Source organism: Peromyscus californicus, unplaced genomic scaffold, assembly GCF_007827085.1.
Source record: "Peromyscus californicus insignis strain IS unplaced genomic scaffold, ASM782708v3 Scaffold_6__1_contigs__length_162567912, whole genome shotgun sequence".
Lineage (NCBI taxonomy): Eukaryota > Metazoa > Chordata > Mammalia > Rodentia > Cricetidae > Peromyscus > Peromyscus californicus.
In genome coordinates this window covers 137958374-137982082 of record NW_026294584.1, presented here as the reverse complement: position 1 = coordinate 137982082, position 23709 = coordinate 137958374, and the positions used below count along the sequence as shown (strand labels likewise).

General features: G+C 41.9%; 1 protein-coding gene across 2 annotated transcripts; it reads right to left on the bottom strand.

The window, feature by feature from the left end:
• Nucleotides 1-123: 123 nt before the first annotated feature.
• Nucleotides 124-23069, bottom strand: LOC128099398 (C-type lectin domain family 4 member A-like). Of its 2 annotated transcripts, XR_008214509.1 has the most exons (7): nt 22743-23069; nt 21511-21627; nt 17343-17444; nt 15488-15639; nt 14470-14582; nt 12947-13186; nt 124-695 (listed from the first exon to the last, which is right to left on the bottom strand). XR_008214509.1 is itself a non-coding variant. In XM_052721299.1 (6 exons), the coding sequence occupies exons 1-6, from the start codon at nt 22822-22824 to the stop codon at nt 13045-13047; spliced, it is 708 nt and encodes a 235-aa protein (XP_052577259.1). In that variant the 5' UTR covers nt 22825-23069; the 3' UTR covers nt 12687-13044. The 2 variants fall into 2 exon arrangements, 1 of the variants encoding a protein (XP_052577259.1); XM_052721299.1 differs by lacking the exon at nt 124-695 and having other exon boundaries at nt 12687-13186.
• Between the last annotated feature and the right edge of the window lie 640 nt (nt 23070-23709).

Genomic DNA, 23709 nt, shown 5'->3' with positions numbered 1-23709 from the left:
CTCTACATGCTGCCTAATATATAGTAAATGGATATTACTAATTATTAAATAAATGAACGAATAAAAACATCTACATAAAATATAGTTTATGCTTTTTAGTTTTTGATGAACTTTGAAGGCCAATCTACAAAGAAATCCACTATTTTCTAAATTAGCTTCCAGGTCTCACACAATCTGGAGCAAAAAAAAAAAATAAATGATTAGAAGGAACTCCACTGAAGCACAGTCCCTGGAATAGCTCTGGCCATCTCTTCTCATCACCCTGCTTATTCCAAATTACAAATATCTGTGCATCCAATGGATCTGACCTCTAAATGCTGCTGATGAGAAAATACAGATTCATCTTCAGTACTAGAGCCTAACACAGCTGCCCCAGTATTTCACTCTGTGACACCAAAAACACACACATGCTTCTCTAGTGAGAATGAATGACTTTTACAGAAGAGTTATTCTGAACCAGAGGGAAATTCCCAATGTATCCAATTCCCCAGAAAGTGTCTGTCTCAGGTTTCTGCGTCACCATCTGTCTGATGGTTCCCTTTCCTTCTCTTGTTTACTTGTCCCATTATTATACTTACTGATCAGAGCAATGGAGAATAAGATTGTCAACAGCAGGAAACAGACTGTGAATGAGGTGAGGAGGACCTTGGGGAATCTGTAACAACTTTCATGAGTCATGGTCTTCTTTTGAGGAGCTGAAAGACAAATCAAATTCATGTCTTCAGCTCTGTTCCTATTTCCTCTTCTTTTCCTATTCTACTCTTTTTCTGCATGATAAACACTAATAATATGATGTTTGAAATAACAGGAAAATGCAAATAGGAAATAATCATGTTAATTATAGAAACATTACAATATATACAAAATCACTCATTCCTGATGTTAAGAATACTCATTGTCCTCAGGGAACCCCACAGATGAAGAGGCAGAAAGAGTGTAAGCACCTGAGGGGATGGGGACACCAGGAGATCAAAGCCCTCTGAATCAACTGAGTCAGGCACAGAGAAGTCACAGAGACTGAAGCAGCAAGCACAGGGCCAGCACAGGTCTACACCAGGTCCTATGCTTGGCTATTATAGCTTTCAGCTTAGTGTTAGTATGGCACTCCTGAGTGTGAGAACGGGTGGGTCTTTGACTCTTCTTCCTGCTCTTGGGGCTCTTTTCCTCCTGTTGGGTTGCCTTGCCCAGCTCCAATGTGATGATTTTTGTGTTATCTGATTATAGTTTATTTTGTCATATTTGGTTGTTATCTCTTAGATGTCTGTTCTTTTCTAATGAGACAGAAAGGGAATGGATCTGGAGTACAGGGTTAGTGGTGAGGAACTGGGAGGAGTAGAAAGAGGAGAAACTGTAATCAAAATACATTGTATGAGAAAAGAATCTACTTTCAATAAAAGAAAAAAAGAAAATAATATTCATGATAAAACAAATAAATAAGAAAAAATGTTGTTGGCCATCCTTCTCAAGCAGATTCAAGCCACCCTAAGGGCAGCCTGGGTCCTCAAGACCCAGGCTGGTGGGAAGATAACCACTGGCCCACCCAGCCCCTTATGGCACCAGGCAGGTGGGTCCCATTATGATGAGCAAGTATGTGGTGGAGAAATGAGAGTGAAAGAGAAGCAGAGTGTCTCAAGTGCTGTGGAAGAAGTGAACTCGAGGAGGAGTAGGCTAAGGTGGGAGGCCTTCTTGCTACCTGGGCCAGGGTGATTTCCGGGACGAGCTGCTGCTAAGAGCCATATCTGGGTTATAGACCTAACATGGCCAGGGTCTATATGGCCATCTTTGGCCCATGTTGCCACCAAAGTCCACAAAAATGTCTAGTGTCTGGAACTGCCATCAGTGGCCATGTAGTAGTTCAAGAGTCATACTGATTTTGGTGGCTAGTGTTGCCACCTGGGGCCATGGTGTTGACCAGGCCTGGACTGCTTCTTAGGGCCAAGTCTGGGTCCATGGCCCTACAACAGACATGGACTGAGTCATTGTCTGTGGCTTCTGTTACAACCGAAGACCATGTGATTGTGTGGAGTCTGATCGGCCACCGGGGTCCATGTTGGTGCCCAGGGGCCATGCTGCATCCAAGGCCATACAGGTCTAAGGGGCACATACTGCTATCTGGTGCCATGGTGACATCTGGGCCAGGGCTGCAGCTGGGGACCATGTCTGGGTCCATGGCCCTACTGTAGCCAGGATCTGTGTTGATATCTATGGTTCCTTTTTCCATGAGAGCCATGTGGATCCCCAGGGTCTGGGCTGCCACCTGGTGCTGTGTTGGTGTCTAAGGGCTGTGCTACTACTGAGGCCATACAGATGTGGGTGGCCTGCACCACTACCTGGGACCATATTGACATGCAGATCCCGGGGTGCTCCAGAAGACCATGTCTGGGTCCATGGTCCTACTGCAACCAGGGTCTGTGTTGAAGACTGTGGTCCATGTGGCCACCAGGGACAACTTGGAAGCCTGGGATCTGGGATGCAACCTGTGGCCTTAATGGAGTCTAGAGGCCATGCTGCATCCCGGGCCATATAGATCTAAGGGACATGTACTGCTATCTGGTGCCATGGTGAAGTCCAGGCCAGGGCTGCAGCTAGGGGCCATGTGTGGGTCCATAGCACTGCTGCAGCCAGGGTCAGTGTTAATGTTCATGGTTCCTTTTGCCATGAGAGCCATGCTGATTCACGGGGTCTGGGCTGTCACCTGGTACCATGTTGGTGTCTAATGCCTGCGCTACTGCTGAAGTCATGCAGATGTGGTTCCAGGTTGTCCTACTGATCAGACATAGCATCTCTCCAAAGGACCATGGGCCTGACTTGTTTCAGAGGGGCCCAAAAACTTTCTGCAGCCCAGAGGTAGATGTAACCATTAATAACTCCTTTCTTTCTAAAGGGATGGACTGTAATTTAAATGGAGTTGATGCTTTGGGGTGAGAAACTTCCCCAATAACCTCAGTAGGAGATGAAGCAAAGCGTGGAAAAAGGCCTCCATGTTATCAGGACTTGATGGACAGGCGTTAGGAGCAGAGGGAGCTGGAGCTGGAGCTGGAGGGACCAAAACCAGCACAGCGGGGAGGAAGGCATCAACTTTATCACAGAGACACTACATAATACATATTTAGGCTCTCTTTTGTTTGTTTGTTGTTAGTGTTAGTTCGGCTTTTTTGATCACTTTTATTTTTAATTTTAACGATGTCACTTATATCTATTACTGTTTTTATTTCTTTTTCAAAGCTGGAATGCATCACTAGGAATTTTTTTTTGGTCCCCTTACATCTAATTTTTCCTAAATTGTTCTTTCTAAGCAGGACCAAGTTCTGGAATCCAGAGATCCCTCTTCAGGGAAAGAAGGCTGAAGTTCGCTAATGAATCACTATCCAAATATAGTGATACCCAAGAACTCAAGAGGGGCGAGAAGGAAACAGGAAGGAACGGGCAAGAGGAACTAGGCCATTAGAGAAGTCTGCCCTGAGACCCGAGCTCTCTGCTCTCTGTGCAAGTGTAAAGTTCCACATGCAAATATGGTTCCGGGCAAACCAGACCACAAGAGCACACACTGAGTCACTGGAGGTACCACAACATTTTGACTGAACAGGCAAGTTCTGGCTCAACGTTCTAGAGGACCATTGGCCCCTCTCCATTGTGTGGTCTCCCACTTCCCCCTCACCTGCCTCCTGCAGGGGGAAGGCAAAGCTCACATCCTTTTTCTTCTGAAGCTGCTCCTCTGAGCTCTCTGCTTCCCACTGTCTTTATAACTCACTCATGGGCACTCTCCACTCACTGGGCCACTGGCCACATCCTGACACAGCTCTGGTTAGCAGCTGTGGGAGGAGGCTGTCTCTCTCCTCATGCCTCTCCTCCCTTGATCCCTGCACTGCTCAGCTGGAGCCTTGTGGGTTCACAGCACTGTTGGGAACAGTTGGGACAATTAATGGATCACAATATAGCAGAGGGGAAACTTAAACTTGTTACTAAAAGTGGCAACATTTGAGTTCCTCCCGCAGGCATCTTCCAGCTCATACCCACATGGTCAGCCTCCAACTCTTCCGAACACTTCCCTTCTTGGAATCTCCTCTAGCTACTCCCGTGTTTGTGGTGATATATTGTGTATCCTAATAAAATTTGTCTGAAGACCAGAGGGCAGAGCCAGCCACTAGATTAAACATAGAGGCCAGGCAGTGGTGGCACACACCTTTAATCTTAGCACTCAGGAGACAGAGATCCGTCTGGATTTCTGAGTTCAAAGCCACCCTGGACTACATGAGATGGATTCAGTCTAGGAGAGACACAGAGCCAGGCAGTGTTGGCACACACCTTTAATCCCAGCACTTGGGAAGCACACACACCTTTAATGGCTGGCAGAGAAATGTATCTAAGGCATGAGGAGACAGGAACTAAAGACTTTTTCAGGTGGAGCCTTTCCAGTGAGGACTCAGAGAATTTCAGTCAGAGGATATGTGGAGTTGGTGATGTGAGACATGGCAGTGGCTTGTTCTTTTGTCTCTCTGATCTTTCAGCATTTGCTCCAATATCTGGTACCATTTTCTTTTTTTTTTTTACTAATAAGACCATTTAAAGATTCGAGCAACACATGTTCCTACACATAACAGGCAAACAGCATGTGCATGAACACACACACACACCCACACACCCCACACACATACACGCTTTACCCATGCCTGGTCTACCCTATTCAAGGAAGCTCCTTTCAACATTATGAGCCTCTGAATCCCAGTCCACTATGAAGCCAACACTCTGCACGTGTGTATAGTGAGGAGTGCACGTGTGTATAGTGAGGAGTGCATGTGTGTATAGTGAGGAGTGCATGTGTGTATAGTGAGGAGTGCATGTGTGTATAGTGAGGAGTGCACCTGTGCAGAGTGTTGGCTTCATAGTGGACTGGGATTCAGAGGCTCATAATGTTGAAAGGAGCTTCCTTGAATAGGGTGCACTCCTCACTATACACAGGTGCACTCCTCACTATACACAGATGCACTCCTCACTATACACAGGTGCACTCCTCACTATACACAGGTGCACTCCTCACTATACACAGGTGCACTCCTCACTATACACACGTGCCCTCCTCACTATACACAGGTGCACTCCTCACTCTACACAGGTGAACTCCTCACTATACACAGGTGCACTCCTCACTATACACAGATGCACTCCTCACTATACACAGGTGCACTCCTCACTATACACAGGTGCACTCCTCACTATACACAGATGCCCTCCTCACTATACACACGTGCACTCCTCACTCTACACACGTGCACTCCTCACTATACACAGGTGCACTCCTCACTCTACACACGTGCACTCCTCACTTGTCCAATTGCCCAGTTCCTCCATCAGGACCCTCTCCTCTCCTATTTGCAGTTCTGACTCCCCACAGGAAGTGACCTAATGAGTTCATACTCTCCTCACCATGCTGGAGCCCAGACTCCCTACAAGTGACCCTTCCACAGCATAGCTGCCCTCCTCACCTCTCAGGCTCTGGCATCTCACACCAGACTGCTGCTTGGAGACTCTCTCCTGAATCCAGACACTTTCCCACCAGTATGCTGACATCTCCTCACTGCTTGGTCTCCAGTTCTGCTGTCAAGTCAGCCCTCAGCACGGTCACCTAGACCCTGGACCAGACCATTGCTGCCCCACACCTAATCCTTCCACAGACACCTGCCTTGCCCTCCCTACACCATTCTTTATTGGTAAGTAACTAAGTAACTGAGGTGCTGCACGGAAGGGAAACCAGATGTGACAGAATATAAAGTCAATCAGAGCAACACATTCACATACAAAAAGACATCCCCAACATTAAATCTATTGACCATTTCCATGGTAATAAATATGCCTACACACCACTTCACTCCAGTCACAGATGCTCAGGAGTTTCACTCTCTCAGCAAAATACATTTCTCAGTTATCATATCCCACATACACTAGAATAAGTCACAGACAATACCAATATTCAGGCAGCTTCCAACAACAAATATTTCTCATTTGTGTATGTCCTAAGGATCTGGCTATGGGTCACTGTAATTCTGTTCAGCTTCTTTCCACATTTATTATTTGGGAGCCAGGACCATAGAGAATAGCACCTTCTTATAAATTGAATGTGTATTAGCCTCCTGTATTTAGAGAGTCAGATTCATTCTCATTCTATGGGCCAGTGAAATTCATCTGAACAAACCAGTTAATTGGGTTTGAAAGCATACTCTATACAAAGGAAGATGGGTCTAAGGCATTGAAACAGTCCTTTTATAGAGGAGTATATAAGCACTTAGGAACCAGCATAGCATCTACACCTAATCCCTTACTGTTTACTTAGGAGATGTCTTGTTACTAGGTTTCAAAATGAAACATCAGTCCCATTGGCTCTGGTGATATTGTGTTCCCCAATATATCGTGCACCCTAATAAACTTATCTGGGGTCAGAGAACAGAACAGCCACTAGACAGACATAGAGGCCAGAAAATGGTGGCACTCACACCTTTAATCTTAGCCTTCTGGAGGCAAAGCTCCATCCGGATCGCTGTGAGTTTAAAGCCATACTGGAAACAGCCAGGCATGGTGACTCACACATTTAAACCCAGGAAGTGATGGCAGAAAGCAGAAAAGTATATAAGGCATGAAAACAAGGAACTAGAACCTGGTTAAGCTTTTAGGCTTTTAGCAGCATTTCAGCTGAGATCCATTAGGATGAGGACTCACAGGCTTACAGTTTGAGGAAACAGGAGCAGCTGAGGAATTGGCAAGGTGAGGTGATTGTGGCTTGTTCTGCTTCTGATCTTCCAGCATTCACCCTAATACCTGGCTCCAGGTTTGTTTTTATTAATACGACCTTCTAACAATTTGTGCTACAATTGGCAGAAAAGAGGTACCATTGCAACACAAGCATAAAATTGTTGCTAGTTTTCTCCTGCCTGGCCCACAGTCAGGACAAATCTTTGACACCGGCCAGTCCCACAGCCACTCAGACCCAACCAAGTAAACACAGAGACTTACATTGCTTACAAACTGTATGACCATGGCAGGCATCTTGCTAACTGTTCTTACAGCTTAAATTAATCCATTTCTATAAATCTATACCTTGCCACGTGGCTCGTGGCTTACCGGCATCTTCACATGCTGTTTGTCATGGTGGCAGCTGTCAGTGTCTCTGAATCAGCCTTCCACTTCCCAGAATTCTTCTCCTCCTTGTCCCGCCTATACTTCCTCCTGCCTGACTACTGGTCAATCAGTGTTTTATTTACTAACCAATCAGAGCAACACATTTGCCATACAGAACATCCCACAGCATAAAATACTTAAACTTGCTAGATAGATTGCTCAGGGGTTAAGAGCACTGACTGCTCTTCCAAAGGTCCTGCATTCAATTCCCAGCAACCACATGGTGGCTCACAACCATCTATAGTGAGATCTGCTGTCCTTTTCTGGTATAAAGTCATACATACAGGTAGAGCACTCATGTGCATAAAATAAATAAATACAATACTCAAACTTATGCTTTACTTACCTCTGATATTGAAGCAACCCAGTGTCATATAGGTTTAGTGTTGGGTGTGTGTCATGTACAACGTGGGGTCTGTCATGAAGCAGTGAGGGAGTGCTTGGGGCGGTGATGGTTTGTCTTCTCCTGTTCACTTACACCTGCAGTCATATCATTTTACACCTGACTTTCTCTGGACTTCTAACCAGTTCATGGGAGGTTACCTGCTGTGGGATGTCTTTCTGTAAACTGTGAATATGGTTTGCTCTCATTGGTTGATAAATAAAATTGTTTGGCCAATAGTGAGGCAGAATAAGGCTAGGTGCAACATTCAAACTGAAGATGGAAACGAAGAAGGGTGGAGTCACAGCAGATGCTATAAGCTGCTGCCAGGAGAAGCAAGATGTGAGAGAACAGGTGAGCCATGAAGCCACGTGGTAATGCATAGATGAATAGAAATGGGCGGAGTTAAGTTGTAAGAGCTAGCTAGCAAGATGCCTGAGTCATAGGCCATGCACTTTGCAATTAATATAAGCCTCTGTGTGTTTATTTTATAAGCAACTGTGGTACCAAGTGGGAGATTCATCCAGAGAAACCTCCGGCTACATTTGGCTGCCCAATGTGGGGCAATAATTTCCACCTAAAACCTGAGAAAGCTTTAAAAAAGCATTCTAAAGTGGAACCAAGAGCAGCTGCCTAGTTTGTGTCTCTCATGCAGGCCATGGCACAGAGATTCTCTGGCATTTGAGCTTGAGCACAGCATGGCAGATTCCTGCCGCTGTATTTAGAGGCATCTCTAAGTTGCTCAGCACACCATGTAGTGGATTTAGCTTTTGCTAGTACAAACAAACAAACAACAACAGCAACAAAAAAGATTTCTGGGCTAACATGCTGCTTGATAGAGGCATAGACCCACTGATTCCCAGAGTTGTCAATGAGCATGGCTCCCAGTGCTAGTGATAAATGTACCTCTGCCATATTGGGAAGCCAAATGGGGCACAGTCAACAGCCAAAGCTGCCATACAGCTTAGTAGTTTAAAATCTTTCTTGGTCAAAAAGGGATTATAGATACACGGTAAGACAGATTCAGATGGAATAAACCTCTAAACAGTTTACAGTGTGTGTAAAAATGTACATAGGATTGGAAGAGAGAGGAAAATGAGTATAGGCAATTATATAAAGAAATACACAATTTTTTTTTTTTTTTTTTTTTTTTTTGGTTTTTCGAGACAGGGTTTCTCTGTGTAGCTTTGCGCCTTTCCTGGAACTCACTTGGTAGTCCAGGCTGGCCTCGAACTCACAGAGATCCGGCTGGCTCTGCCTCCCGAGTGCTGGGATTAAAGGCGTGCGCCACCACCGCCCGGCAGAAATACACAATTTTAAAACAGTAAAATAAAGTCCTTAGAAAGGGAGTAAAGTAATATAAAGAAAATGAGCCATGTGAGAATAGAAAATGCACAGAAAGTCTAGATTATGTATATTATTGCATTGTCTTTAAAATTTTTAACTGCTATGAGACATTTGACTATAAAAGCTGCTAGATTAAACCAACCTACATATTTTAAAAATATCTTGACTCCAAAATTTAAGTCAAAAGTTATGCCACTTTACGGGAGAGGTTATGCGTTTGTTTCCACAGGAAATGAGAGGCTATGGATTCATTCAAAATTAAAAATCAGATTTGATCAAGGAAGACCCCCTGAAATCCTGACTATGGACATAAAACATAAACCTGGAAGAACTATAAGACACGTGATGTATATTTTACCTGCTCAAACATAACAAAAAATTATCTTTGGCTGACTTATGTACAATGCACAGTCTATACTTGTATTAACACAGATATGTATATTGCCTTTAAAAGTTTATGTATTTTCAAGATGAGGAGACCAGACACCAGTGAAAACAGATAGCCCAGATGATCCAGCATCCCAAAATGCCTCTGTTGCACTTTCCTCTGAGTTCTGCATCCAGAAAGGCTTCAAGCTGCTGGCTGAGATGATTTAGCCTCACAGACTACTCCAGTCAGGACTTGACCATAATCCTAAATTTTCTCAGGGTCCCCATAAGATTAACAGTGCCCCTAATCAACAGGAGGTAGCCTAGAAAACTACACCCATATTCCCCAAAAAAAGAATTATGGATGTTTGTTTTTGTTTAGGGAATTTGGTTACAAATTGTTATTAGTCCTGTCAATCTCTTTCCAAAATCAAAAAGGGAGGTATAATATAGAAAGAGTAGATTGTTGAATCTACTTTAATAAAAAAAACAACTATTAATCTTACATATGTTACATTGATATGGATTTTGGTTTATTGATACAAATTTAAGGTTAATTTTATTATACTGTATGTATATTTCTACTCTTGTTTAGGGTATTATGTTTATATAGCTTATTTTAAAATGTAATATATAATTAAGAAAAACAACTTAATAATCATCTTAATAGCAAACTTATAGTCATATTAGTTAGGTTTTATAGATATGCAGAGATATATTTCAAATGGATAGGTAATTTTCAAACACTTCAAAGACCTACAGAATATGGCATAGATATGCAGAGATCTATTTCAGATAGATAGGCAATTTTCAAACACTTCAAAGACCTACAGAATATGGCATTTAAAATGTATTAAGAATTTAGACTTTTTGGGACATTGAGACATGTCTGCTCCTGGCAGCACCAATCTACTTCAGAGAAGATGATGGACTTCGAGGAAACTCTATATGGAGTTTGCTTTCTTTATGACAAAAATTAGCCATTTGGGAAAGAAACTATTCTTGCCAGACTATTTGACAGTATGTTGTATAAATTGGATACACAGGACCCATAAGAAAGTGACCACTGAATTTTGCCAAAACAAGACAAGATGGTCCTTCATGTTCCTGCTTCGCAGAGAAGACTGCCAGACATTCTGCAGAACACAGGGAGAAGTGACTGAAGAACTTTGTCAATGGATGAGACAATCCTTCAGATTTCCGACTTCACTACAAAGTCAGCCAGAGACTCTAGGCCTATAGGCTAAAGATGGATGCCCCAACGTTGCATAGGAACTTTGGGTGACTGTCCAGGAATCCAGATGTCTCTGTCAATTCTAGAATTTTGGAAGTTGCTTGGAATACACTTCCTATTTACTTAGGAAATATTGTATCCTTCTGGGGTCTTTGATAGAGTTGAAGACTAGATAGTTATGATTATAGTTTTTGCTGAGTCATGATAAAAGATAAATTAGATATAAAACTGTAGACTCACAAAACAGGATAAATGATAGAATATTTTCTAATCTTGCCCAATACAAAGAGACTAGATATTGTAACTGCAATTCCTGCTTGATAACTGTTTAGTTATATATAATTTTACTATGTTAAAGTTAAAACCTTCCTTTTTGATTAGACAGAAAAGGGAAATTGCTATGGGATGTCTTTTTATATGCTGTGAATATGGTTTGCTATCATTAGTTGATAAATAAAATTGTTTGGCCAATAGTGAGGCAGAATAAGGTTAGGTGTTACATTCAAACTGAAGATGGAGATGAAGAAGGGTGGAGTCACAGCAGATGCTACAAGCTGCTGCCAGGAGAAGAAAGATGTGAGAGAACAGGTGAAGCCATGAAGCCACGTGGTAATGCATAGATGAATAGAAATGCTGAGTTAAGTTGTAAGAGCTAGCTAGCAAGAAGCCTGAGACATAGACCACATAGTTTGTAATTAATGTAAGCCTACGTATGTTTATAAGCAGGTATGGGACTAGATGAAAGATTTGTTCAGAGAAACCTCCTGCTACAGTTACTTCTGTAATTCTTTGGAATTCCTGGAGCTATTGGAAAGTCTGTTTTATCATGGTAGGTCATGAAGCCTTATGCTGCTCAGTTCTTTCATAGTTCATGCTAACAAGATGATTCGTGTTGGGAGTTTACCATTTCAGAAACACTGATCATGTGATTAAAGTATGAAAACTTTGAGCCATGAGATGCTCACCCTGGCAGGGAAGTGATGCTGAAGGCTGAGTTCACTCTCTTATCAACCAAACACTCACACCTATGTAATAAACTCTGATAAATCTCTGAACATCAGAGCTCAGATGAGTGCCCCTTGGTTGGCCTATTCTGTATACTGCCACTCATTAACATTCTGGGAAGGAGATGCATCCATGGGGTCAATGGAAGTTCCCTTTATGGGACCCTCTGACCTCACCTGATGTGTCCCTCCCTTTAGTTCTGCTTTGTAGCTTTCTACATAACAAAACTATAATCTTTTTTTAAAGATTTACTTATTTATTATGTATACAGTGTTCTGTCTGCATGTATCCCAGAACAGCCATAGAAACATTTTGGAGATGGATGAGGAAATACAGGCAAGATCACACATCATCTGAGAAAAGAGTTGTTAAATTTTCTATCAGTGATAATGGCATTGTTTTGTTGTGCAATGACAATTTCAGATGATATACACTGAAATATTGACTGAAGTATAATTTATCAAACTAACTCTCAAGTGCCCTATGATGTAACATGTGCATATGTATGTATATACATGCATACATATCAAATTATTGAGCAGTCAACAATCATTACTATAGATGGTAGTTATATGAGTATTGATGATACCACCCAGTCAACTTCTGGTTCAAAATATTCATGATAAAAAGCTGAAAAAGCTTCCAAAGTGTTAAGTAGAATACAGGCTTCCATGGGACATATGGCTCTCGTCAATCCCCATTCACAGGGCAGAGGCTATCCCTAATGCGGCAGGTACAAGAATAACAGGCGGTGCCAGTAGAAGGTTGGCTATCATCTTCTTGGACTTGCTCTTGAGGAAGGTCACCCAGACAGGATCAGCCACCCATTAGAGGCCCACATCAGCCTCACAGCCTCACAGCCTCACAAGATACTGAATGGGTCCTGGTAGTGCAGGTATTGGGAGACATGAGAAAATGCTGATGAAAGGGCACAAACTGCCAGAGAAAATGTGAGTAAGCACTGAGGATCAAAGTGACAATAAATAACAATGTCACCCTGTCTGTGTGAATTTGCTTAAGAAGATCTTAAATGTTCTAACACCACACACACAAAAAAAACAGACAACTAAGTTAGGTAATAGAGGAAGCTGTTAACCTGATTGTGGTAGCCACTGCATAATACATTTCCATATCAAGTCAAGACAGTGTGATGTAAATATACATTATTTATTTGTCAATTATACATCAATAAATCCAAAGACAGAGGAACAAAGAGAGAGAGAATTGGATGGAGAAACACAACATCCAATTCTGTCATCATATAAGAATTTAGGAATCAAAGAATGGACACAGAGGCTGGAGTGCTTCCACACATGCCCAAAGGGATCCTGTGGAGTCTCTGGTATATGAGAAATTCTCATTATATAAAGAGTTAAGGATGAATAAAATAAGTATATATGGGGACCAGTATAATCATAAGGATAACTGTTGATGCCTACCTAAATATCTATGGACATCTCTTCCCCAAGAAGATCTTTCCAGGTGTCCATGTAGTGCTGGATAAAAATACAATCCATGTCTACGGAGAAAGCTTGATTCATAGGTATATTTCGTTCATCTGACAAACTGACTTCTGTTTACCACTGCAAGGGACGTCATTCCAGCCCCAACTAGAATATGGATGACTTACTATAACACATTGTTCGTTGTCGCTGCTGGGCTCACCTGGGTGCCAGAACCTGGAAGGGAGAAAAAAGCATCAGAGTGTTTCCCACAGTGATGCTGAGAAAGAGAAAACAAGAGTAAGCAAGCCTGAGGATGTGGTGGGAATGTGTGGAAAGCAGATTCAGGTGTGTACAAATCAACCATTCTCCACCACCCATGTCTGACATGTCCCTTGAAAACAGGGTCCACTGCACTCAATATTCTCTTAGCTTGTTACTCGACTGTTCTCCCAGAACACATCCCAGAGGCTACTTCATCCCTAGGTCTTGGTAACCGGGGATTGTACCATGGAGCTCATAAGAGGGTGTTAGATTCCCTGGAGCTGTGGTTACAGTTGGTATGACCGTGCAAATATGAGTGCTAGGAAGAGAACTCACACAGTTCTTGACACATAAGTCCATGAGCTTATATATATGTTGAAAAGGTATCTCCCTATTCTTGTGTTGTAATAAAGTATTTTTTCCATTTTACAATAGTTTTATTTTAGAGATTAGAGAACTACTAAAAATATCTAGATAATCCACTTATTTCTGTCACCTAGGAAAGTAATTTACTATCCTGGATTCCTACTTTTCTTCTCTGAAAATTGAGAATGACAATAATATTACTACCTATTTCTCACAACAGTAATAAGGATAGAATATGGGAACATACTAAAATATTAGAGTTTTTAAATAATTACATAAATGTGAGACATAAAAATATCAGATTGAGTGCTTTTGCTTTAAGAGAAATAATCAGTTGACACTAATTTTTGTTATACAGATATAAACGAAATCCAGAGAGGTGGCTTAGAAATTAAGGGGGTTTGCTGCTTTTCCAAAAAAAAATGTGTGATTTCTGTTCCTAGCACTCATTTTGGCATGGTATACCACCTGTAACCACGGCTCCATGGAATTCAACACCCTCTTATGAATGCCATGGGCACCCACATACACATGGCACACACTCAAGAGAGATACAGATACACACACAAATAAAAATAAATTAAATCCTATTGTTAAATATGTAGAGAGACTGAAAGCATAATGAAACCCACCATGGTGTAGCACCTTGGTTGGGTGCCCTGGGTACTTATCATGCTTCACTCTTCAAACTCAATTTCCTCATCTTTCCTGTAGTATCAGTGACATGTGTCTCACAGGACTCCTTGATGAGGAAATGGGAATAAAGTAACTCCATCCCCAGCACTCACACCAGGAGTGAGCTGTTTTAGTTTCATAACCAACAGCTGGAACACCCTAAAGTCTTCTCATGCTACAGGACCCAGGACTCCTCTAGGTAACTCTGGACTCACGTGGCACTTTCATTGTATGGTGTCTGATCAACCCATCGCCACTGTCGGTGACCTGGATCTGAAAGCCCAATATAATAAGCAGCTTTAGGATCCAGGATCTTGGAGATAAAATCCTAAGAGGAAAGAAAGATACAGCATTCAGCCTGGATGGAGTGATTCTTTTTCAATTATAGAATTTTTATAAGATCTTTTAAAAATTATTTTAACTATACAAAATTATAGGTCCAATATGATGCACCTATGGAAATACATAATAATCAAGTCCTAGTTCATCTCTCTAGGCCCTTAAATAGTTTTCAAATTTTAGATAAAGACACAATAATTGCACATTTTAGAGATACATTGTGATACTTTGACTGACTTTTTTTCTGGTCACACAGAGATGAGAAGACAAAGAAAGGATCAAGGAATAGAAGAGCCACCCCACCCCCAGGATTGCCATCTTCTCCAGCTGACCAGGACACAAAGTCATCACTCAGAGGCCTGATTTCCATCACACTGGAAACAATCTCTGTCCATGATCATAATGAATTCTCATCTCAGACTCACTCCCCTCTTTTCTTCCCCAGCACCATTCTTGAAAGTTGTGCATGAGAGAATTTAGCAGATGTAAGCATTCTCCATTCATAACCTCAGATATGTTATTTCTGATGGTTGGCTGTGACTCTCCTGATTTGATCCCCTTTCCCTAGTCAGCTCTGCACCCTCCTCTATTAGGCAGTGGGTACTACAGGAAGCATTAGAGTGCTGAAATCACAAACTGGTCTTTCAAGCACAAACATTTCATCCTTCCCTCCACCTCAGATGTTGCATTTCTGTTGCCATGGTTCCCTGTGGGTTGTTCAGCTTCACTGAAGCAGGGACAAGGTGTAGAAGGCCAAGGCTGAAGCATCCTTTCCGGCTTCCTGATGGTAAGCCTTCTGCCACATCAGCAACACCCATGTCAAGAAAACTCTCTCTTAGTAAAAAGAGGCAGATAGCAGGCCAGGCCCGGGCCCCACTCTCTCCCAGGATGCACCTGCTCTTCCTGGCTGTGGATCACCATCAGATGAGCACCCATGCTGGAGCACTTCTCCTCACTCTCTTCCCAAGATGCTGAGTCAGTCACAGTGAAGTAGCAGTGGGAACTAAATGGCTTCCAGTCCTTTGGGCAACAGCTCCAGACTTTGTCTTTGGGGGAAAGAAGGAAATATAAGTGAATGTCATAGAGTCATTTTAAATCCTGCTTGATGTGGAGATCACACAGAAGCTGGGACTCCCCCCTTCTCCAGATACATCAAGGAACCCCTCAGCCCTCAGATGACAAGAAACCTCAGTCTACCTCCATCTACACTAACATCAAGGCCCCTTTGTCCTACTGGGGTACAGTCAGGAAAACAACTGTAAAGAACACTCAGACGTTATGCCAAACAGTCTGAGTCTCAAAAATAGAACTCATCATACCAAGAACCAGAAAGTTCTCATATTACATAAATATACACATATTTACATGTGAAAACAATAGATGTCATTAACCAGGGCCTCAAATTTTCAGAGTTAGAAGACAGATGAACACAAAAAGAACCACAAGCATAAGCCCACATAGCTACAGCCACCTAACTTTCTCACCAAAAATACTTATCAGAGGAAGATCGGCTCTTCAGCAAACTGTGCTGTGAAAACTAGGTACCGATGTGCTGAAGAATGAAGCTAGATTCATACCCATTCTGTGTAAAAGTTGACTTCAAAACAGACTCTAAATGGATTAAACACCTTACTGTGAGGCCTGCAACCCTGAAATTGTTACAGAAAGAAAAGAAAGAAAACAGTTCAAGATGTAGGCATAGGCCAAGACTCCCTGAATAAGATTGCAGGCTGCTTTACAGCAAAGGATCCAGTGAGTGAAGAGAGAGATCTGCTGAGAAAGGCAGGAACCCCAGACAAGCTCAAATGCTCTAGGAAAACATGTTTTCCAAAAGGTCTCTTGTCAAAGACAGTAACCAAACTGTGTCTGTTTAGGACCAGATGGTTTATTCCAAAGACATCTCAGTTACAGATGTCAAAGACAGTCAAGAAACTTTGCTTACTTGGAGCCAAAGGGATAGACAGCCTAAAGTACTCTCCCTCTCTTTCCTAAATCTAGATAATACATCTTCATCAGTCTACCTTCCAGCTTAGTTTATGAGAAAAACAAATTCTCTATTCAAATGTTGAGTAAATTACACTTTGTAGACACTGTAACTGAGAATGCAACAAGATCCTCTCTCTCTCTTTCTCTCTCTCTCTCTCTCTCTCTCTCTCTCTCTCTCTCTCTCTCTCTCTCTCTCTCTCTCTCTCACACACACACACACACACACACACACACACACACACACACACACAAACTTATGAAAACGCTTGAGGGACTATAGATATGGTTCAGTGGTTCAGAGTGTGTACTGCTCTCACAGAGGGCTGGAGTTCAGTTCCCAGCGCCCACAACCTCTGACTCACAACCACATCTAACTGCATTCATGTACACAAACCCACACACAGGCACGTGCATATATACATATTTTAATTAAAAACGAAATCTTAAACACACACCCTTGAGCATGACTCCCTGGAGATGCTCACATTCACACCATCAGATTTGATTTATTATTTCTGGAGCTCCTTTCTCTTTCTAATAAAATTCTATTCAGCCCAGTATTGCCTCTTCCTCCCTGAAACTCTGCTTTATTGACACTAGGCTGCCACACATCCCAATTGTGCCTAACTGGAGACCTCTAAAAAGGACTCCACAGGCAGCTGGTACTGGGTGTGTGGTCTGAAGTCATGTCCCCATAGTGCCCATTGCTGATCTAAATAAGAATCTTGCTGGAAATGCTGATCATAAGCATGTTAAGTTTTACCTTTCAAGAATAAATTCTGTTTTGTACACTCTAATTCGGTGTAATTCAGTTCTTTTATGATTGCTTTTTCATCAAGAAGCTGAGAATATTTTTTAAACAAAGCTGTAAAACAGAATAAAAACAATTCATTTTTTGTTAGTGCTAACAAACAAAAAAATCCACTCTTTACTTTTACCTTCTTACATTCTTTGTAGACACAAAACCTTTAAATGTCCAGTTACCTGAGTCATTAGAGTCTGCGTGGGACAGATTCCCCATCACCACAGAGTGTGGAGCCTGTGGCCCTAGCACTTGGGAATTAGAGTGAGGAAGAATGGAAGTTTCAGGTCATCCTTAACTATCTAAGTTAGTATAGTTGGTTGGTTGGTTTAGCTAGCTAGTAAGTTAGTTTAGCTTAGTTGGTTCATTGGATAGTTTATTTAGTTGGTTAGTTAGTTAATGGCCAGCCTGGTCTACATGAGAACCTACCACAAAAAAAGACAATTTTTCATTACCCCACAAACAGTATAACCCTGATCCTAGTGATTTATGACCACAGATATTTTCAGGAAGAGCTGGAAGGACAGGACAGATCCATGACCCTGGGCACTCTTCAACATTTCATGGAGGACACACTGAAGACTACAACTTAGGTGATAAGTTCTATTAAGTATGTGAGGACCCCCAGGAAAGGTGAGGGAGAAATGAGCTAATCCAGAGCAGTTCCAGGTTACCTGAGCACGGAAGTTATAAAAGCCCGACTCTGATCAAAAGGACTTTGTTTTCGTCCTCTTCTTTCCTGTATCTCCCTCCACCCCAGCTCTGACTTCTCTGTTTCCCCATAATTTCACAGTGCTCCTAACTGAAAACTAACTCACCTTTCCTCTAGAAACTGAATTTTCTTTCTTCTCTTCTTCATTTCCCACTTGTTCCTGGAGTCACTAGATTCTGGCTTTCCCTTCTGTTAATTTACCAAACTGTTCTTGAAATAGATGTCAATGACTCCTCATGTCCACTGATCAGTCATCTTCCTGTGGGACTTCTCACATGACCCTGCCCACTTCTCTTCCTCCTTAACTGTTGAGAGACATTGGCTCCCTATGTTTTGCCTGGTCCTGTTTGCTGCTATTTCCTGTGCTCTTTCCTACCAGTTGTCCTCTACATCTACCCCTCTTAAATTGAAACATTGCATCCAGTTCCTTCTGTATCTCTCTTTCTCATCCAAATTCCTCTTTCTTAGTGATATTCATTGTCCTGGATTGTTGGGGAGGGGGGAGTAGTGGTGGTTGTTTTGTTTTTTAGTCTGTTTTTGTTATGTTGCGTATTAGCAAAGTTCTTAAAAAATGTACACTTCTTTCCTAAAATACGTTAATATGCATCAACTAAACGGTGCATTAGAAATTTAGGTGAACATAAGCCGGGCGGTGGTGGCGCACGCCTTTAATCCCAGCACTCGGGGGGCAGAGCCAGGCGGATCTCTGTGAGTTCGAGGCCAGCCTGGGCTACCAAGTGAGTCCCAGGAAAGGCGCAAAGCTACACAGAGAAACCCTGTCTCGAAAAACCAAAAAAAAAAAAAAAAAAAAAAAAGAAATTTAGGTGAACATAAACAAAACTTAAGTCATCATATTCAAACTCATCTTCTTATGCTATGGGACACAGGAATATGAAATAGAGATTCAGCTGTATAAGGTAAAGCTATACCTAGAAGGATCAAGGAATCCTTCTGGAGGAAAAGTCAAACCTCAACGAGTATTTGGTGTTATTTGGTATTAATATATCAGCTGTTTCCTGCTATGAATTTTTTGTGCTCTCATAATTTCCCCAAGAACTTATAACAGTGTGAATGGACCATTGCTGTGGGATGGTCTGTATGTCAAATGTGTTGCTGATTGGTCAATAAATAAATCACTGATTGGTCAGTGGCCAGGCAGGAAGTGTAGGCGGGACAAGGAGGAGAAAAAACTGGGAAGTGGAAGGTTGAGTCAGAGAGACACTGCCAGCCGCCATCAGGACAAGGAAGATGTAAAGTACCGGTAAGCCACAAGCCACGTGGCAAGGTATAGATTAATAGAAATGGATTAATTTAAGCTGTAAGAACAGTTAGCAAGAAGCCTGCCACGGCCATACAGTTTGTAACCAATATAAGTCTCTGTGTTTACTTGGTCGGGTCTGAGTGGCTGTGGGACTGGCGGGTGAGAGAGTTTGTCCTGACTGTGGGCCAGGCAGGAAAACTCAAGCTACAGACCATTCCTTGGGCATATACATTTAAAGTACTTGGATAAAGTCACATAGAAAAGGCTTTCTGCCTCCAGACTCCCTGCTCCCAGGGAAGTTAACCATGATGTCTCTGCTGAGGACCTTGTAAGTCTTGTATTGTAGTGTTGCTGTTTTGGTGAGATATAGACCAGTTCCCCAGAGGACCAGGCAGAATTATGGTGGCAGAGGAATAAAGCAGATGGATGAAAGAGCTCCTTGTATTTAGATTCTTTTCCCAAAAGTCACTTGCACCATTAATAGTGTCTCTTCTGGGGCCTTGGGAAGGAAAATAAAGAGGCTGGACCTCAATAGTATTCAAAATTCTTCCTAAAAATAAATTCATGACTGCTGACTTTATGAAATCAGAATATTAAAGACAGACCTCACTCCTCTGTGTCCCCTAATGTAAGCTATCAATATTGATCAAAATGTCACCTCCTTTTGTCCAAGTTATCTCCTCTCCTGTGCATCACTAGCATGTTACTTGTATCAAACCCCTAGTGCTGTTCAAACAGATTCTGAATTAGTGTCCTAATTTTTCCTTCCCTTCGTTTTTGCACCTCTGTAAGAGCACACTTCTCTAAGTCAGTTTTAATTTTATCATGTCCTGCTTCAGATTCATCAGGGAATCTCCATGACTGTGACACATGGAAAAACTGGACATACTCCTTATCCTTCCCTATGTGAATATCCATTTAGACTATACCTTTGCAGTTCCCTACTCAAGATACTGGTCTATTTCTACATCACCTCATCTGAGCTGCCATTAAGAGTTCTTTGGCCACTAAAATATACAAAGGCAAATATGTATTAGCTCCATGTAGAGCTTGGCTTACTGCCTCCATCTGTCCTGCAAGTCTGAATTTGTCATGGAGAGCTGAGTTGAACTGATGCATGCCTCCATGAGAATGAGTAAGTTCACCTAGAACCATGGGAATCTCCCAAGAGAGACCAGTCTCTGTGAAGCCACCAAGCGAGAATTAAATAAATAACTCAAAGAACCTACCAAGTTTTAAGTTGGCTAATGGTTCAGCAACAACTACTAAATAAAATAACATTTAGAGGGGGATGCCCTGTAATATGGTATACACTACTTTATGATCTGAGTCCAGTTTTGTCTGCTACAGTTGCATGCTTGTTTCTCCATGTAGCACTATACATGACAGTAATGTGTACTTATAATAACCCACATTTCCCATGCCCCCACATGTCTAGGACATTGCTGGCACACAGGTCTAGGTGTCATCTGCTCCAAGCTTTTCTTAGCCCCACTGTGTTTACTTCTTACTTCTCACTTGCAGAGCATTTCCCATGCAATTTTTAAAGTACTGATTCACTTGACTCTACTCTAAATTTCCTGAGACTGGGGACTGTAGATCTTTCTGGACTCTCTACATGCTGCCTAATATATAGTAAATGATTATTACTATTTATTTAATGAATGGATAAAACACCTACATAAAATATACCATTTATACTTTTCAATTTTTCATAAATTTGAAAGCCAATCTGCAAAGAAATCCACTATCTTCTAAATTAGCTTCTAGGACTCACACGATCGGGAACAAAAATTAAATGATTAGAAGGAGCTCCACTGGAGCACTGTCCCTGGAATAGCTCTGGCCATCTCTTCTCATCACCTGCCTCATTCCAAATATTAATGTGTCTGCATCCAAATGATGTGGAAATAGGTTTGTCCTGGGTACTGGAGTCTAATATAGATGCCCAGGATTTCACTCTGTGCCACCAACAAACACACACTTGCTTCTCTAGTGAGAATGAATGACTTTTACAAAAGAGTTATTCTGAAACAGGGAAAATTCCCAATGTCATCCATCTCCCCAGAGAGTGTCTGCCTCAGGTTTCTGGGTCACCATCTGTCTGATGGGTCCCTTTCCTTCTCTGTGTTTACTTGTCCCACTGTCATACTTACTGATCAGAGCAACAGAGAACAAGGTTGTCAACAGCAGGAAATAGACTGTGAATGAGGTGAGGAGGACCTTGGAGAATCTGTGACAGCTTTCATGAGTCGTGGTCTTCTTTTGAGGAGCTGAAAGTCAAACCAAACTCATGTCTTGCGCTCTGTTCCTATTTCCTCATCTTTCTCCTGTTCTTCTCTTTTTGTGCGTGATAAACACTAGTAACATGATGTTTAAAGTAGTCGGAAAATGCAAATAGGAAATAATTATATTATCTATGTACTACATACTATATTAATAATATAATGTATTATATTGTTAATTATAGAAACAATACAATGTGAATAAAATCACTCATTCCTGACATTGACAATGATTGTTGCCAATATTTTGGTATGTATCTTTCCAACAAGCTTAAAGGTTTTACATAAAAATGTTTATATTATAAAATTGGAACATCATAAATACTGATTAGGTACTATCATTTTTTGACATTATATCATAATTTTCCTTATTATTTTTGTTTTATTTTGAGACAGGGTCTTGGTATGTACCCCAGGTAGACCTTGAATGCATTATGTAGTCCAAGCTGGCCTCAAACTCACAGACAACCCATGTCTCAGCCTCCTGAGTTTTGTGACTATAGGCTTGTGCCAGCACATCTTGATGAACATTATTCTATATCATTATGTCTTCTTTATCAGTTTTATTATGATTGCATAGTATTTTATTATATACTCTTAAAGTTTTCCAGCTTGCTTCCAACTTCAAATATGCAATAGTCAAGAAGTCACATTTTGTGATAAAGTCACCACGTTTTCAGTCACCACTTCTAAAATAGTAACAATACTTCCCAACCATGGGTGAGGTCCTGTGTTGTGTCCCCATCACAGGAGGGAGAGAGTGAAAGAAACTACTCAACACTTGGATGCCAACAGACTATGACATGTCACCTGATAGAGAGGGGGAAATCAGTATGCCATGGTTTAACTTTGAAACAATTGGTTACACATATATATGTGTATTTATATGTAAAAAAGATACAATAACATGGGTGGTGGGATTTTCTCTAAATGGTAAAAGACACCTTCTCTTCTCCGTTGTACAATCCCACAACCTTTCACATCTGTGTACAGGCAACACACTTGGTTGAGACTCCAGTGACCCACAGGCATGGCCAGAGGCTAACATTATCTTTGTCCTTTACATCATCACTCACTAGGAGTAGCAGAAAATGTTTTCTTACCTGGAGGAGAGTCAGCATTGAGGTCTGAGGAATCAAATTTATTTTTGAAGTTTGTGTTAATATAAATGTTTTCTGAAAACATGTTGAGAAGAAATCTTCCCCTGCCCTCAGAAGAAGTATGCCATCCCTTCTTTAAAACGGGTCCTGAACAAGAAACAAACGTGGCAGCAATTGTCCCGATACCAGCTAGAGATGAGAGGAAGCAACAGACAGCTGCCCTGAGCCTGCAGCATGAGGTCCAGTCCCCTGACCTGCAAAGGGAGAATCACAGGCAGAGAATGCACCCAGGATCATTATACAATCGTAGAAATACCAAGAATTCAAAGGGCAAGAGAAGAAAACAGGAAGGAATGGAAAAGAGGAACCAGGCCATTAGAGAAGTCAAACTTCTCACAGAATTGAGATTCTGACACTCGGTCTGAGCTGACCTCTACAATAAAGCCTCTGTTTTTTTTTTTTTTTCTTGTGCTGTGATTCCTACTCCTTATCGCTATAGAGCTGCCTCTTGGACTCTCTGAGGCTTTAAAACCACACTCAAGTCACCCCCATGGACAGAAGAGTTCTTCAACCCAAAGACACCTAGTATACACCTTAGACTGTTCCACTTCATGTGGAACTTCACACTGTTCAGCCTCTGGAACCCACAACAACTCTATCTGAGGCATGGATACTCCCCTAAACCTGCCTGAACTCTGACAGCCCAGTTCTTACACACCCCAGCAAGGATTTCCTCTTTCTCTTGAAAGTCACTGAGTTCCCACCTTGTGTTTTGCACTCCCACAATCTGTACCTTGCCTGGTTCCTGGAATCCATGCCGGTTTACACTTTGTGAGGAACACTGAGTCCCCAGACCCCAACCTGACTTGGAACTAACACTGCACTGGGGCTCACCCTCACCTCCTTCAAGTGCTGAGGTGTCACACCAGGCTGTCCTTGAGAACCCTCTGCTCACTCACTCATTTAGGAT